General features: G+C 39.1%; 1 protein-coding gene across 3 annotated transcripts in view; it reads left to right on the top strand.

The window, feature by feature from the left end:
* The first annotated feature begins 263 nt into the window (after positions 1–263).
* The window catches only part of LOC306738642 (arf-GAP with coiled-coil, ANK repeat and PH domain-containing protein 2-like), a 46,098-nt gene continuing 29,313 nt past the window's right edge, over positions 264–17,048 (top strand). For all 3 annotated transcript variants that reach the window (XM_079220522.1, XM_079220523.1, XM_079220524.1), the window contains exons 1-3: positions 264–351; positions 14,472–14,529; positions 16,620–16,739. In XM_079220522.1, the coding sequence (XP_079076648.1) occupies positions 299–351; positions 14,472–14,529; positions 16,620–16,739 (231 nt within the window). In that variant the 5' untranslated portion in view covers positions 264–298. The remainder of the gene's footprint in view (positions 352–14,471; positions 14,530–16,619; positions 16,740–17,048) is intronic.

Below are 17,048 nucleotides of genomic sequence, written 5' to 3' on the forward strand. Positions count from 1 at the left end.
TTCTGGGACCGACCGCTGCGTCTGAAATAGTTTCCTCGTCGCGTTTTTAAGGCAATTCCACATTAACAACACACCGTCGTTTTATGGTTGCGTTGCCACAACCTCTTTCTAATCGTAGCCGCCGGCCGTTGGGGCTTAGCCGGCTAGCAGAGCGGTGACGGAGGGAAGACAGCCGGTCGGACGGACGGACGGAGGGAGGGACGGGCACGTTAGCCAACGAGCTAATCAGCCGGGATTAACTGTCTTTAATCAAAGAACAGCGCAAAAGTCTGCGGGTTCTTCACTCACTGCGGCAAACATGAAGATCACCGTGGATTTCGAGGAATGTTTGAAGGACTCCCCGCGATTCAGGTGAGTGCTGCTTCTCGTGTGTGTGGTTATGTATTTGTCACAACGGGGAGAAAGTGTGAGTTAACTTAATGCTAGCTTCCCGCTAACTCGAGCTAATCAGCAGTAACTAGCTGTTGGCTGCTTCTTCTGTTACTTTTCTATTTGTGTCTCTCGGAGAGCGAGGCCACCGGAAACCAACACCAACCCACTGACCGGTGCGGGGAGCCGGTTGGTCTGGTTGTTTTTATGTATATAAATTATGTAAAATATGAATATGTATTAAAAATGAATGCGTCTGTGCCATTAACCTTAATTTGCCATTGTTTATACAATGTCAAGCGTACAGAATGAGTGCGTGCAAGTACATCACACTGTGCCGTGCTTACTTATTTAACTGCATTTGAGGACGTTATTGTCAAATGGACATGGCAGTCTCAAGTGAAATTACAGAGGAAAAACAAATATATATATATAATATTTTGCAGCTACTCTGACTGTGTTTACATGCACGCACACAAATACAGAGTTGCGTTATTCTGTGACGATAGTTTGATTTAACAGGTATTTGATCATGCGACGTAATTGTATATTACAATATGTAGATGTATGATTTCTTTATGACATGATTATATTGCAAGACCATCAATTATCATATTGCATTATCGACCTGCTCTGACTGGAATTAAATACTCTTGTCGGCTTGTATTGGACACAAAGGTCTGCAACTAACAATAATTTCATCCTTCATTTATCTTCTCAATTAGTCGGTTAATTGTTTGGCACATCAGTTTCCCAAAGCCCAAGTTGAGACATTGTGAAAGTCCAACAGCCCAAAATAATTAAGATGAATATTGTTGAAGACTCAGTAAAATGTCACATTGAAGAAGATGAAAGATGAAGAAAAAAAATAAATAAAGTTTAGTGATAAAGTTGCTGATTACATTTGTCTGTGGATTGACCACTCATTAATGGTTTAAGCAGTACAGGGCTTACCCTTCTTCTCCCACTAGCCACTTGAAGTGGAACATCTTAAAACTCATCATCCATTTTTAGCATTTACATGAAGTGGATAATGGCACAGTCCACTTAAAAGTGTAAAACACACTCTCATGTGTTCATGTGTCGTATTCCTGGCAATAGTGTTACTTCTAAAATCATCACTCGCCACAACTTCTTTTTTTCAATTCAGTGAGCTTAAAAGCTGTGAAAATGTTCAGTTTGCTCTCAACTTCCTCCTCACTCCCTGTGCATTTTCCAGAGATTTGAGAAAGCGCCTCCTTCCTCCCTCAGCTCTGCTCCACTAATGCTGCAACATCCTCTCTCTCAAAAACGAGGACCAGATGTTAACATGCAGAGCTTTTAAAAAGGGGGAACTTCCCAGTCAGCTGTGTTACTTGAATTTGGCTGGTCTGACACTCTAGTGACCTACATCCCTGTGTGTCACCAAGAGTGCTTATGTATTAAGAATCTCAGTCATCATTATACTTTATTTATGTTCAGGCAAGCGATCTGATCGGTCTAGTATTTTTTAACACATGGCGGTTTTAGTTGCAACTTTGTGAGAGTCTTTGAACTTTCTTTATATCCTTCTTTGCATCATCCTCTTCATCATCATTGCCATCATCCCCATACACACTCACCTGCAGACAGTTAGAAGCTGTCTGTGTCAATGATGTACATTTAATCAACAAGACGCAGACGGAGGATGTGGTGAAAATTCATTGTTTGTCTGAAACTGAAACCGTTAACCATTCAGTCCATAATTGAACCCCTTTTCCTGTAGACTTCACAGGACGCTTCTTCCCCTTTTTGAATGTCAATTATTTGTGTAAAATTTGAGCGCCGATTGTTCATTAAAAGTCAACAATGGCCAGCTCCAAAATCTGTATGAGTTACATTCTTATCCTTTCATGAGGTTTTTATGACTTCCAGCATGGAAGGCTCATGGAAGGCTCAGCCTGTAATTTACTTTATTTATGAAAACATTGCCTTCAAAACAAACTGCAATTGCAGCTAACTGTATCGGTAATATTGTATACAACTTAAAACTGAAACCGTTATTTTATTCATCTTTAGTTAATTGACAGAATTAATTCGCAAATATTTTGATAATCACATTTTCAAGCAAATATCCCAAATGCTATTTCCAGTTCCTAAATGTTGAGGACTAGCAGATTTTCTGTTTTATGTGATTATAAACAGATCTTTGGGTCTTGAACTGTTGGTTAGAAAAATATAGCAATTGAGAGTATTTTTAAAGTTCAGACATTTACAGATCAAACAATTAATCAAGAAAATAATTGGCAAATTAATTGATACTGAAAATTAAATTAATTGATCCTTTCTCTTTTTTTTTTTTTTTACAGCTTTAAGATGCAGTAGATCATGTGTTTTTTTTAAATTTTTTTATCATGTTCATGTAATTGTAAGCCATTTCCTATGATTCTCTGTAACCAGAGTCCAGCTGGCCCCACCTCTGTCTATATTTTTAGTGCCCTTTGTCCTTTTACGACAGTCATCTCTCAACTTTTCCTGAATGCAAATCCACTGTGGGTTCATCCTGATGGGTTGGGACTGAGCTTCACAGCACAGTTTTCCACTTTAACAATCATCGTTTGATTTTTCCACCTCGCACATGTTATGTTTGGCCAGAGAAGAGGACATTGCAAGTGAGAAAGAAAGAATGGATGAAAACACGGATATACACACCAGTGTGTGGAGCAGCTCTCACTCGCTCAACATCTGTTTCCATTTTGGTGTTTTCTTTCAACTTTGTGCCAGAGAATATGGAGCCCCCAAATGTGGAGAGGGTTGTTTTCAAGTGGTAATTTGGCACACCCTACATCTATTTTTTTTGCTCTCGTCTTAATTTTAGTTTGGAAGTTGTCTTGCTTTCAGCCCGGAGGAGAAACGCACAAGTGCAAAAATTATGTATTTTTGGCAGTAAACCCTGGTAGCATAGTTTTCCACTTGAAGATAGACATTCGACTCAGCCTTCCCTGGCTCCTTTTCAACTATGAGAGTTGAACGCTCCCTTCAGTGGGCCGTGACTTTTCTCCCCACGTGTATAGAAGAAAATATTTTACATATTTAATAGGATTTATTTTCCTGCCAGGCCCCAAAGGAGGCACATTTTTTATTTTAAGTTGGCAGTATTTTGTTTGCATTGGGTGTTTAAGAACAATAATGACGACTGTTGACCAAAACTCTGTGGACCTGAAATGCTAAAACATCTGATTCTAAATAGACCACACAAGAAAGTATCGAGCAACACCAAGAGATTAGAAAATAAAACACACTACAAGAGTAGGATGGACGTTTTTATACCTAGTAGACACAAACTGCCCAAAAGTGATCTTATTTATGTAACAAACAGCAACCTGTTTCGCTCTCTTCAACCCCTTCTTAATCTTAATGACGTGATTGCTTGCTCCTGATTTGTTTTGCTGATTCTGAGCTCGGCGGAGTGCCATGCTATGAAGTCATCGGTCCAACAGCCCCGGTTGCAGTTTCCCCTGAGTCACTGACGGCAGCTGTAGAGCTGGCAGATAACTTTCAGTCTTCTGTAGTACAGAACCCACAGCCTGATGAGGGACTCTGGTACTGCGAGAGTCCCTGATTAGTTTCCCATGGGCGTCCAGCTGAAGGCCTGTTAGCATGCAGAGCTTGTTGAAGTTTGATTTAATTGAGCGGTTCATTTAATTTTAATGGTAATTAATAAAGAGCGTTAACAGCTAATGAAATGTCATGACTGACTGCTCTCCTGCTCTATTGGCAGGGCTTGCCACAGTTGTATTTCAGTAAGGGGCAGCAAAGTGAATAAAACAGACTATTAGAAAGCGTTATTTTTACACCAACTCCTGACATTTGTAGGCTGAATGTTTAATCAAATTAATAAGAAAAAATTGTAGTAGATAAATTGATAATGAAAATAATGGTTGGTTGCACCCCTTTATTGCTGTCAAAGTCGTTACTCCTGTTCTTCACTTTTGATGATCCGTCCTTAATCTTTACAGTAGATTAAGTCTCTCCTCAGTCTGGTTCCTTCTTCCAGCTCATGTAAGACACAGGAAGGCTGAGGATGTCAAGCGAAATTAACTTAAATGTTTATTCATTACAACAACTAGCAGAACTTCCGAAGAGCCTGTGTTACTGTCTATCTTTAAGTAATGACCTCATCTTGTTGATGTTGAAGCTTGTGCGTTTAATGGTGGGTTTTTACCACAGCGGCTCCCCCCCTCCTCCATATCACCATTGCTCTCTAACAATTACAGGATCTACGTCACAGCACTGAAGCTCACTCTATTCTTCACATTTCCATCCACAGTAACAGATTCTCAGTGTGATGGTGACTCGTTTTCCTCCACTGTCATTTTAGTCCAGTAGAATAACTTTATCTATTTCCTCATGGCAGACACAAGAATGTAAATTATAAACAGTACAAGCAAACTCCATGTGTAATCTTTCTATACGTTAAACCATTCTTGAAGGCTGAGGCAACAGAAGAAGAGATGCCAAAACACTACTGGACATGAGGCTATACAAAATCTAATTGGAAAACATCAAAGGGAAGTTGTAATGCGTAACTATTCAGCTGTCAGACATATCTTAATTGGATTAGTTATAGTCATTTTGAAAGTAAGCCTGCTTTTGATCTTACAGTGGAGTTTGAAGCTGTATTAAGTAGGAAAATATAAATATGGGATTAGGCTCTATGTTGGCAGATACTTAACATTAAATGACTCAGTTTGGGACTGGAGCAAAACGTGTTTGATGACGTTAGATATTGGGTGTCAGATACTTTCATTATCGGTTAATCTGTCCATTATCATCTTGATAAATCTTGTTTAATTTTGTAAAATTTTAATTATTAAATAGGTGGAGGCTTCAAATATGCCCAGTTGGCTTTTTGCCTCTTCTTGCACTGTGATATTCATTTATCTCTGTTATGTTTGTTTGTTTTTTAATGTTATTGTTTGAATTGTGCAAAAATAAATCAAATCTTTTGTAAATCTTTTGGTTAAGATAATACAGAGGCTGTACAGTGGAAACTGGTTGTCAGACCGATCCTCTGAATGCAGTAAGTCTGCATCAGGACATATCTACCAATTTTGAGGACAGTGAAAGTATGCAAAGAACAGATGGCCTTTGATTGTCAGTACATGTCTTTGAAGTGCAGAGGTCTGTGCCAGAGGCCCACATAAGTCTCTTTTGTGTATAAATGACAAACCTGTTCAACTACCTCAGTCCTGCTTGCATAGCGCGCACAGCCTGCTGGCCCTCTGACCCGCTGCCAACAGCCACACAGAGCCAGAGAGCCGACCCTCTTTGTTTTGGTTCATGGTCACTGAATCACTCCAAAAGAATTAGGTGTCTCCGTTTGGTAAGATGTTACTCTGTCGTCAGAGCTCTGAGTAATAGGTGGAGGGTGAGTCTCACAGGAAGGATCTAAGGCTTTGTCTGTTTCTGTTTTTAGTGTTGGTTGCTTGTTGGCAGTGTCACCCGCTTCTAAAATAACACCGTTTCATGGAGATGTTTGTTTACTCAGAGTAACATCACGGATGCAAAGATTTTAGTGGATCCGTCTTCCAGCTTCTCAAATGTGAAAATCTGATGCTTTTCTCTTTTTACGTAATTGTAAATGGACTTTTTTTTTTTTACAACTGACAAATTATAAACTAAAATGAACTCAAACACTGATAACTGGTATAATCTGACTTGAACTGAACTTTGTTTACATCATCTAGAGCTGATTTGATTTGCTTACTGCCAAACATTCATGTTGACAGCTCTTAATTGGTTACTAGGTTGAATGTATAATAATTGAAATAAGGCAGAGTGACTGACGGCCAATTACATTAAAAGTTAAAAATTTTTTAGCAGACCAATATAATCCCAAACTGGCTTCTCTTCTAGACGTACAGTACTGTGGACGTCTGTCTGGTATAGCTTGTGGATCAGGGCCCCTTTGCGTGATCTTGGTCAACTTAAAGCGAAATAGAACCCACACGTTCCCTCAATAATGCTGAATTGGCATCTTTCTCACTGATGTGGTTTACTTAGAACGCTTTTTCTTCTTGTCATGTAATTCATCCCACACATCTCTCTTTATTTAGCCCCAGCTTCAGACTCGCACCCAAACAGCATTTAGACCAGGATGTCTTGGTTTCCTAATTTATATTGTTCCATTTTGTGAAAAAGCGAGTAATAATATGTTGCTGTTTCCTTTTACTTTTCTGCTGGAAGTTACTCATTGGGACCCCAGTTTTGTCACAGGGAGCGTCCTCTCTCAGCTGTACAATCAGTGTGGTGGATATAATTTCTCTTTGGTGTTGAATGAGTAAAGCCCGACACTTTGTAGTCACAGCAAATACTTAAAGCTACTCGCATGAACTCTGAATCATTTACTTCTTTAATACAGGATGGCGCCGCACGAGTGGCTGCCCTTTACAGCAGCGCCTGCTCACTACTGAGCTTTTTCCTATATTATGTTATTTCTGTTTATTTTTGTTTACTTCTTATTTGTTATTTTATTTATATTACTTTTTTACTATGTGTCTCTATTGTGTGCAAGGCTGCTGTATTCCTGCAATTTCCCCACTGAGGGACTAATAAAGGACTATCTTATCTTATCTTATCTTATTTGACCGCAAGTTGAAAGTGTTGGTGGTCAACTTGGAAAACCGAACAAAAGGTCACTAAAACTCAAAAACGTACCTTTTCTAAAACACTATTTAGTCTGTAATCAGCTGACTAAGTAAATAAAACAAAATATAGTGGTCCAAACAATAATAAGTTGTATTTTAGATAATACTTAATACTGCAAAGATTCAGGGCCCATTCCATGTTTCAGAACAAATTGCACAAATGATATGACTGCTGTCTGGTTTATTTATGAAATTAGATGAGATGATAAAATCTTCACATAAGGTTCTCCCTATTTGTCTGCTTTGACGGCAGCTGTTGCCTCTTTTTAGTTGGCAGAAACCAGATATCAGCTGTTTGGCCAGAAGCTCTTTGCACTGAGAGCAGAATACCTGCATCATCCGGGTGGTCTGCTTATCACCCAGTGTATGTTATCACACAGAGTGTGCTGTTGAGAGGCGCAAGCTTAATGACGCCATAATGCAGTGTTGAGACAATATTGTACCACTATATTGAGGATGTGGAAAGCCCTCTTTGACTGGTTTAGTACTAGTATAAGAAATGGATCTTTCTTAAAGTTGGGAAATATGCTACATCTCTTATTTTCTAAGACTTTCAGAGTGTTCAGAATAATCTCTGCCAAGCCTCAGAGAGGGCATGAAAATTATTTCTCATGGCCTTTTTTTTTTTTTTTTTTTTTTTACCAACAGATATGAGAAATATATATATCCCTCTGCCTAGTTATTGTTCAGCAGAGCTGCAGCCCACACACTAAACATCTTCATCAGCCTACTGTAGATTAAGATTGTCGTCAGCCGAGGAGACGATCACTCTGGACGGCAGAAGTCGAGGTTGTAGTAAAGAAGTTTAACAGACTTGGTTAACGTTCAGCACCAGAGCTGAGAGTGTCAAAGTTCTCCGTTTCCATTAACCTTCTCGACTTCCGTCACAGTTTTGTAGAGGTCATTTCAAAGCTTTGTCCAACCTGCTATGCTGTTGTTCATTCATTCCTCTGTTTATAATGATGCAGCTAAAAACAAAGTGCAGTGATTTAACTGAAAAAGCAAAAACAATTTCAATGACTTAATATGAAGCTTTACCTCTAGATATTTACATTCACAACATTTGAGTGCGTTCAGTGAAGTTGCACTTTTTTTGTTGAATCAACAAAGATGTATCCTCGCAATTGTATCTTACATAATTATTTATTTGCACTCCTCTCATAGCTACTTAGGAACTGACAACAAAACCCTATTATGTAGTTTACACTCCATTATAATATTTAGAGAATTTGTGATTAAGAGATTTAAACCACATTCTTCCTTGTGCAGTGACTGAAGGGCATTGTGTCACATATACCCTTTAGCTCTGTGTAACTTCTAAAACAAAAATGCACACATGTGTTTTTGAACATCTTTGGAGAACAGCATTTACATTAAGACATTTTATCCCTTGATTTTTATTTTTTTATACCAAGAGATTCCTAGTTTATTAACCTGGGTAGCAGATCACAAGGCTCTTAGGTAGTTCACAGTTCAATATGCAGTTGCAGCGGTGTTATCTGTATACTTTGGTGTTCTCATAACAGCCATATGCCCGAAAGCTAGGTATAATAAACTATTGACGTACTCTAGCCATAAAGAAAACTGTCCCACTTTCTCTATGTTCACACAGTCGTGGCTGAAGGCCACACAATGCCACCATTATTCTCTGAAACTTCATCTGGTTCATTAAGAACACCATTCACTTAAGTGTTTACATTTTTCAAAATAGATGGCGGAACATTTTAGATGAATTGTGTGACCCCAAATGGGACGTATCAGACTATTCATTGATACTTTCAACCCTACCAAAATTCTTGGGGCCCCTATTGGGAAGAAACCATTAAAACCAACTACTCGGCCAAGCAGAGGCCAGCTATGGAAGGAGTATTGATCAGCAATCCGTATATCAATATTAGTTGACTTTCCAAGCTGAGGACTGCTGGTGTTTCTAAGAATTGTATCTGATTGTATTACTTCCCTTCATAATATGTACTGTTGTGTATATGTGATTTGCACCGTGGATCTGTTTGTGGAATTTAAACGTATTTTTGCTGTGTAAGATTGTCATGTTTTCTAGGAAGTCTGTATGACAACCACATACAAGTGTGGGTGGGTTAGAATTAAAATTCTGTGTGTCTCGTTCTTTCAAGCTTTCTTCTGCTGCTCATTATCCAGACTCAGGCTGGACCAGCTCCAAGGTCAGAGCTGTGAGGCAATGGCCCAGATTTTCATTTTGCCAGGCCCCCTCCTTTTCTTATCCTCTGTCAGCACTTTCACAAGTTCACCCTGCAGGCTCAAGTTTCGAGATTAGAAGGAAATGGTCATGTTCTCGTGGTTGCATCGAAAGCCAGAGAGTGACTGACTAACATAGGATTTCGATTACATTTCCGAGGCAAATTTTTTGAAACCACAAGGTTGTTTTACCAGGGAAAGATGGCTGAGCGACAGGCGTTGTTGCAAGAATAAAGGGTATTCCTAGATTTAAAATCGTACAGAATCTGCCTACAGTATGTATTTTTTGCATAAGTTGATAATTGCATAGGAATGTGCGTTCCCACGCTTCAATTCCTTAATTGTATTAAGGAATTGAAGCGTTTTACGAAACCACAGATTACGTAACCTGGAATTATCTTTGCCCCCAATGAGTCAGAGGGAAAATAAGTGCCTGTTGTTAATTACAAAGAAACTGACTAAGCATCAGTGTCGGCCTTTTTGCTCTGCAGCAACACGTTCCAGCAAATATACAATCAATAATTTTTTTATTATTGATTATTCAAGATATTTTGTGGTTGCCTTTTGTTTAGGGCAATATCATCATTATCTCTACACATTATCTAATCCTTCATTTGCAATTATCCCCTGATGATGATTCTTAAGATCCCACCCAAATCTTCCAGGGAAGACGCATCTGGGACATGCTGCTCTGTGAAAGCTTTGGCCCGTCCTCTGGTTGCTGATTATATTGGCAAAACCAAGGATTGCAGCTTGTGCTTACTACGGTAACTACTGCATTTATATCAGCAAAATGCCCAGTGTATTAATGTAAATGCATTTAAGAATAGGCCAAATCCTCAGACACTAGAGTCAGAACAGTCATCATCTGGCGGATTCATCAAAGAAATGGACTTTGCCCGTAGCAACTGACAAATGCAAACATGTAACATGCTCTTTAGCATTTGAACAGGATTAATCTCTCTGTGAAAGAGGCAAGCTCTTTATTGCTTTTGACCCTGTTTTGGCCCTCCGGATATATTTAAGCTTTTAGTTCATTCCCCTGTGTTTGGGTTAGCAAAATGTAACGACATTGCAAGCATTTCTTGTAAACCAGGTTTGTTGCATTATTAAGTACAGAAGGTATAATATACTGAATAAACTGATGCCATTTCATGGTATTCAACTTATCTTTTGCATAGTGATACTGTAAGTGATGTACTGCAAGTCATACAGTACATCCTTTATCCAGTGTCGGTTTAGCTCCTAAGGGACCAGCATGAGACATATTTGACCGAATTGGGCACGTCTGTTTCTGCAGGCGTGGTTCTGGCATGCCCTAGTTTCAATTTGCTGAGTGAGTTGCTTCCTTGCTTTCTTTTCTGATTATGTAACCTACGTTTAGCTACAATACCAAGTTATGTCCTCCTCTTGCTAGCATAGCCAGCATGTGAACATCATAATGGATCAATTTCAACGGTGATAACCAACAATTAACCAGCCAGCAAGATTTGAGCTCAGATTCAGCAATGGAGCTCCACTCCTGAATTGAGTGGGGCTTTATGTCTTGGTCATGGACTTAAAGATTTCTTTGCACCATTAAGGCCAGACTTTCATGCAGCCAGATGTTGGGTTTTCACCAATATCAGCATTCTGCCTGATATTTATCTTGGTTTTATCAAACATATTGGTGTTCCTTAGTGTCGAGACCGCTATCTTATGGTAATTCTTTACTTGAATCAGTTATGTTCTGCAGGAGGAGTGTATCCAAATGCTTGAAGGTTGCACACCATTGTTACTTGCTGAAGAAGCACACATGTAAATAAGACAAATGTATTGGACATGTCTCCGATGGACATCTCTCCGATCCATTTCAGTCTACAAAGAAGAAGATCTGACTGATCTCAAGCTGTGCTTTACATTACAATCTCCTTCATAAAAAGACACCAACCTTTAAACTGCACCAAGCTCAGAAAGTCTGCATCGAAGCATAAAGAAAATTATAAAGGTGTATTGACTGTAAATGGAGGGAAGACTAGAGTCTAGTGACAATAAAAATCTACTTGTTATTTAGGACAATCCCTTCTTTGAAATACAACGTTTATTATAGTAGTGCCTGTTATTGTTAAACAATTATGCTTATACCAATAAATTGCCTTTAGATTCAGTATCAAAATATGAAACTCATACAATTTTTTATTTTTTTTTTAAATAACAAAAAAAAAAGATTGAGTACATGTACACAGGAATCCTTGATTCAACTATTGTTGAAAGCACTCAGCTCGCTCAGTCAGCCTCTACTTTTTCCCTGACAGTGACCAGATGTTGGCAGCTGTCGGTGTGACAACATCCGAAATATCAAACAGCTGGAGGGGGTTTGGGGAATGCCACCCGCTGCTACTGCAGGGTTTCTCTGTTAATCCCCCCCGCCCCCCCCACACACACACACACACACTCACACTCTCACAGTCCTGCATGATATCTTGTGTTTTTCCCTTTAAATAAAAACAATGACATTTACATAGAAGCTTTAATCAACACGATATATCCAGTGATTTACACTGTGGGCAACAACATAATGAAGCTGAAGTCTAGATGATCAGTTTTACAATATTTGAACAGAAACGGCACAGAGTGCTCCATTTGCGCCAGTAGAAACCATTCCAGTGTTCCCATTGTGGAGTACACTTTCCTTTTCTGTAGATTATTCCTGCTAAACTGTTGTAAATGTGGACAATACATCATCTAAGAGCCACAGTTTAGCTATAGGATATAGCTCCAAGTATTTTTAGTTCACATGCAACACAATTTGATCTCAAGTTGGCCAGACCAGTAAAACCATTGACCACAACAAAAAACAGACTGCTGTTTTCTCAGGCCTGCCAACAATTCACATATTGCCTCGGTTCTCAGTTGTCTTTGCAAGTTCTTGTATTTTTAGCCGTGACTAGTCTGATTGTGGCACAGAATAATATATTGCTTGAGCACCGAAGGATGCTGTGAACACGTCATAACATTAACTTCCCATTTAACTCTATGAAGAAACAGGGACTGGTTCATTTTTCTGTAAAACCCGACACCCAGTATCCACTTTTCCTCACGTCCATGTGTGATCTATAATAGCATATCCAAAATACGACCTACTACCTGAAATGGCGACTCATTTTGACCCTTTGGAAAGTCATCCAGTGGGCCAGATTGAACCCTTTGGCGGGCCGGTTGTGGTACCCGAGCCATAGGTTTGACACCCACTGATGACATAAGACTAAATAAACACCATACAAAAGTAGTAGTGTGTCATATACATTCAGTTTTTAAAATGTGTGAAGAAATTCCAACAGAGATTTCTTCTCTGGCTCTCTGTTAATCTTGCAATTGTGCCTTTTTCTGACGGAGAATGAACACAAATAACCTTTTAAAGTGGCTGAAGCTGTCCACATAAATAGTGGCTATGGTGTTGAACACAATCTGCCCTTATGGTGTAATTATTAGACACACCTGAAGTTCAGACCTTTTTCTGCTGGTATATCTTTGGGTAGGGTAAAGTAAAAACACATCTTCTTCACATTATTGGTGCTGGTTGCTTTGCTTATTTATTGTGTTTTACGTCTGTTGTAAGTTCACTATGCACAGAACTAGAGCCATTAATCAGAAGCTACATTTCCTACACCGGATGAATGTCACACGGTAACAACTTTAACTGCATAGATTATTTTCAAAAATGAGTGCTGATTAATTAACCAAGCCTGTGATGATAGTTTCCTCTTCCCCCGTCGTGGCACTCACTTGCTCGTAGGCTGTTGATCCTGTGGAGAACCAAGCTGGGCTTTGTCACATTTTAAGAGGCAGACTGCCAGACCTGACTCCAGCCCTGCGGCATTACCCAAAATGGCAGCTCTCAGTTTGGCTGCCTCTACTGGTGTGTGTTTCTGCACATGGTTGTCAGTCAGTACACCGTATAAGTGTATAATATCATGTATTGTAGTGTTCAGAGGCTATACTTGTAGAAAATGGGCTTTTTGGTGATATTGAATTGTTACATTTAACTTGAAGTACCCTGTATTTAAACGGTTAAGATGTTGATATAAGATATAACAGGCAGGCAAATATTTTTTCCCATAATCATAGAGCATGATCACATAAATCTGGTGCAATCAAGATATTATGTGATGAATAATTGCAGTGTTCTAAAGCTTCATATGCCTGTGCTGTTGTTTATTTATTATCTTCTACTTAAAGGTTAACGCCTGTATTTTTCAACCCTATCTTCCCATGTTTTGTGTCCATGTGAGTAATGGGAACAAACATTTTTGAAATGACTTCGGTTTTGAGGGAGAACGCTGCAGTCGCTAAACAGGCTGTAATGTAATCACTGTAATCTAGTTCCACTGACAGGCCTAGATTGTTATTATAAGTGAATGTGGAACATGAAATACCGTAACTTGTGAAATAAGTTGATATTTCTATTTTCTTAAATATTCTTACTTTAATCAGACAGAAACCTCCGGTGCCTTGAATTTGTATTCTTTCAAATGGCAAACAGGGGGCGACTCCTCTGGTTGTGTAGTGAGAAAATGACTCAACTTCTTACTTGATTTATTACTTCTGTAAACATGAGTATATGGTCTCAATCTCTCGTTTCAAGTTTTAAATACATCGTGATGTTCATTTAGTATGTTATGGTCTCATTTAGAGTAAAATAGACTATAAAGCCGGGCATGCTTTAGGGCGTGGCTATTTTAGAATTGACAGGCTGCTACCGTGGTATTGACTGGTCTGGGAGTTGTCCATGTTTTTACAACAGTAATATGTGTGTGTGTTTTCAATTCCTTTTTGGTGCATTAAAAAAAATCTTATTCCAAATTTGTCTAGTCCATCTGCTTCACTTTTGGTTGTAAAAAAAGAAAAGAAAATGTCTGACATAAAAAAACCTAGCTGACGACGGCCGAATGCATAGTCTGGGCTTCAAAACAATAGTCCACAAACCAATTATCATGGTGACTACGTCCACCTCTGATATAGTCTATGTAGTGAACGCAGGACATATGGTAAATGTGAAAATAATGTAGGACTGTAAACCAGAACCGAGCAAGTTCATGTTCTTTACATCAGGATTCCCTTGCAGTGTCTTTTGTCTTCCATTCGCCATCCAGCATATGAATGCCTCTAAGTGTCAGTGAAGTTGTCAGTATTGAGTCATTGTAACACTTGATTTTAAATGCTTCTTTTCTTTCCCCACAGAGCCACCATAGAGGAAGTGGAGGGGGATGTGTGTGAGTTGGAATCCAAGCTCGACAAAGTGAGTACCACCCATGATAAACATTGCTTAGTTGTTCATTTGTTCTAAAGTGTGAACTGTCCCCAGTATTTCCCCCGGACTTTAAAAATACTCTCGTATAAACACTGTGCACCTCACTTTCACTTTAATATATGGGTGTGTATGAAGTATAAGAAGAAACACCCCCTTTGCACTGGAGTACAGTATGCACTTCTATGATTCCTAAAAATCACGACTCCACTGATTCGGATGTACCCGTAATTCTGAAGCGGATCACATTTCCATTTATTGCCAACACGGTGGGAAATTAACGTCAACTTCCAGCCAAGTGGCGGTTTACCTGTGCCTGATTAGTTCACTTTATGAGCCTTTAATCATCTTTTTTTCTCTTAACAATTTACATTTTGTTTATCAAAATCATAAAAATGACTCTGTTCTGTCCATGTCCAGAGAATGGAAACATTTTGCCATGTGGTTTGTGTTGTTTTTATCCCAAACTATGATGGTAAAACAAGGTTAGAGTTTTAGGTGGCAGGTGGTGTCAAAGCAACTATATAGGGTGAACCCTAGTCCATAATAGGTTTCAGCTTATTTCTATTATGCCTGACTTTCTAAGTAACGGCTAACTTTCACACAGGATCCCTATTGTTTCCTGTTGCTTGTTCAGATTATATTTTCTCTCCTAGCTGCGTCATAGTTCATCTCAGCCATTCTGCTCAAGTTAACTAGACTCAATTTATAAATCGAACAAACAAACTGGTTTTAATCAGAAGTTGTTTCATGCCCTGATGGCAAACCAATCCCTCTTCCCATTGGATCCCCGCAGAGCTGAGAGTATTTTCACTAGCTGGGCGAGACCTCAAACTCGGAAGATCCCAGTTCATTGTTGCTGGACTTCAAGTCTTACAGAGTCCCGCCCTTCTCCTCACACCACCTCTGTGACTCAGTTCCCCTCTTGCCTCGGAGAGGAAGTGTGTGTGTGTGTGTGTGTGTGTGTGTGCGTGTGTGTGTGTGTGTGTGTGTGTGTGTGCGCGTGCGCGTGCGTGTAAGTGCTCGGGGTCCAGTGGAAAAGGGCTAAAGAGACCAGAGTTCAACTTTTCCTTTGAGATTCTTACCTGCCAGACATGTACATACACAGCCATACTGTCAAAAGTAAACAGACTTTTAACTGAGTCGATATTATATCTGCTCATAACATGAGCTTTTCCCCCCCAACAGACTTGAGAGTGTAACAGTAGTTAGCTGTTTTTTTTTGGTGGTTCATTTTCTTTGTAATGAAAGCACCCCTTATGGTGTTCAAGTTCCTTTTTAATTTGGACATTCAAAGGGAAAATGAATATGTAAATTACACCTTCATGACGTTATAATGTTCAGTTTGTGTTTAAACTGTTTTAGAAGGCAGACAACCAAAAATAAAGAGAAAAAATTATGATGATTAGTGTGAGTGTTAGCATGTGCATGTTTGTTTAGGTAAAATATTATCATCCCCCATGTCAAGACCTGCTGACATGTAATAGTTGTTTGCATAAAACCTTTGCTACCAATACAGGTATATGTTTGGGACTGAATTATTTTTTGTTTTTCAAACATGAAATATCTGTTATGTTTTTTTTAAAGAAAATACCACATTCTGAAGACAAAGCATTTTGTATTCTATCAGTTTTTTATGTATTAATAACTCTGTAATCTAGGAAACTGCTTTTAGTTTGGCTGCAAAGGCCCATTCAGGCTCTGTGTCATCTCCTGTGTAGGAGGGGATGGAGAACGGCCAGCATTTGTTGTGAGTTTACGTAACCTGGAATTATCTTTGCCCCCAATGAGTCAGAGGGAAAAGAAGTGGCTGTTGTTAATTTCAAAGAAACTGACTAAGCATCAGTGTCGGCCTTTTTGCTCTGCAGCAACACGTTCCAGCAAATATACAATTTCTGAATCCATTTTTAACAGCAAACTTCAAATGTTGTTAATTTGAGAGAATGTCCTGAAGAAATGACTAGCACGGTTTCAATTTTCTCTTCACTCCATTCTCTCTTCACTTCTGTCTATTACTGCCTTTTCTTAATGTTTCTCTTTTTACCCCCTAAGCATTTGCCTCGTTGTCTTTCTCTCTCTAGTTGGTGAAGTTGTGTATTGGGATGATTGATGCAGGAAAAGCCTACAATGCAGCCAACAAGCAGTTCGTTAGCGGGATCCGGGAGCTAGCCCAGCAGTCCACCAAAGATGAGGTCATCGAGGTAAACAAAAAACAACCTGGCTTTATCTGAATCATAGAAAGTCACCAACATTAGTTCTATTTCTATATAGTTCTCCATTGTTTTGTTTTGTTTCTTTTCGGTCTTTATAGAGACAAGCAATTATTGCATATGTAATATGATTTAAAGTTGTTAGAAGTATATTTAAAATCAGCACGGTGTAAAACCATGGCTGACTTATTCCTAGTTCTCAGATATAAAGAGGACTGTACTCCCTCTTTGTTAGCGTGCACTTCCTTCTTGTCTCTTATGAGCAACGTGTTTTCATCCTTCCTTGACTACCAGATTATA

Source organism: Taurulus bubalis, assembly GCF_910589615.1.
Source record: "Taurulus bubalis genome assembly, chromosome: 7".
NCBI classification, from domain to species: domain Eukaryota; kingdom Metazoa; phylum Chordata; class Actinopteri; order Perciformes; family Cottidae; genus Taurulus; species Taurulus bubalis.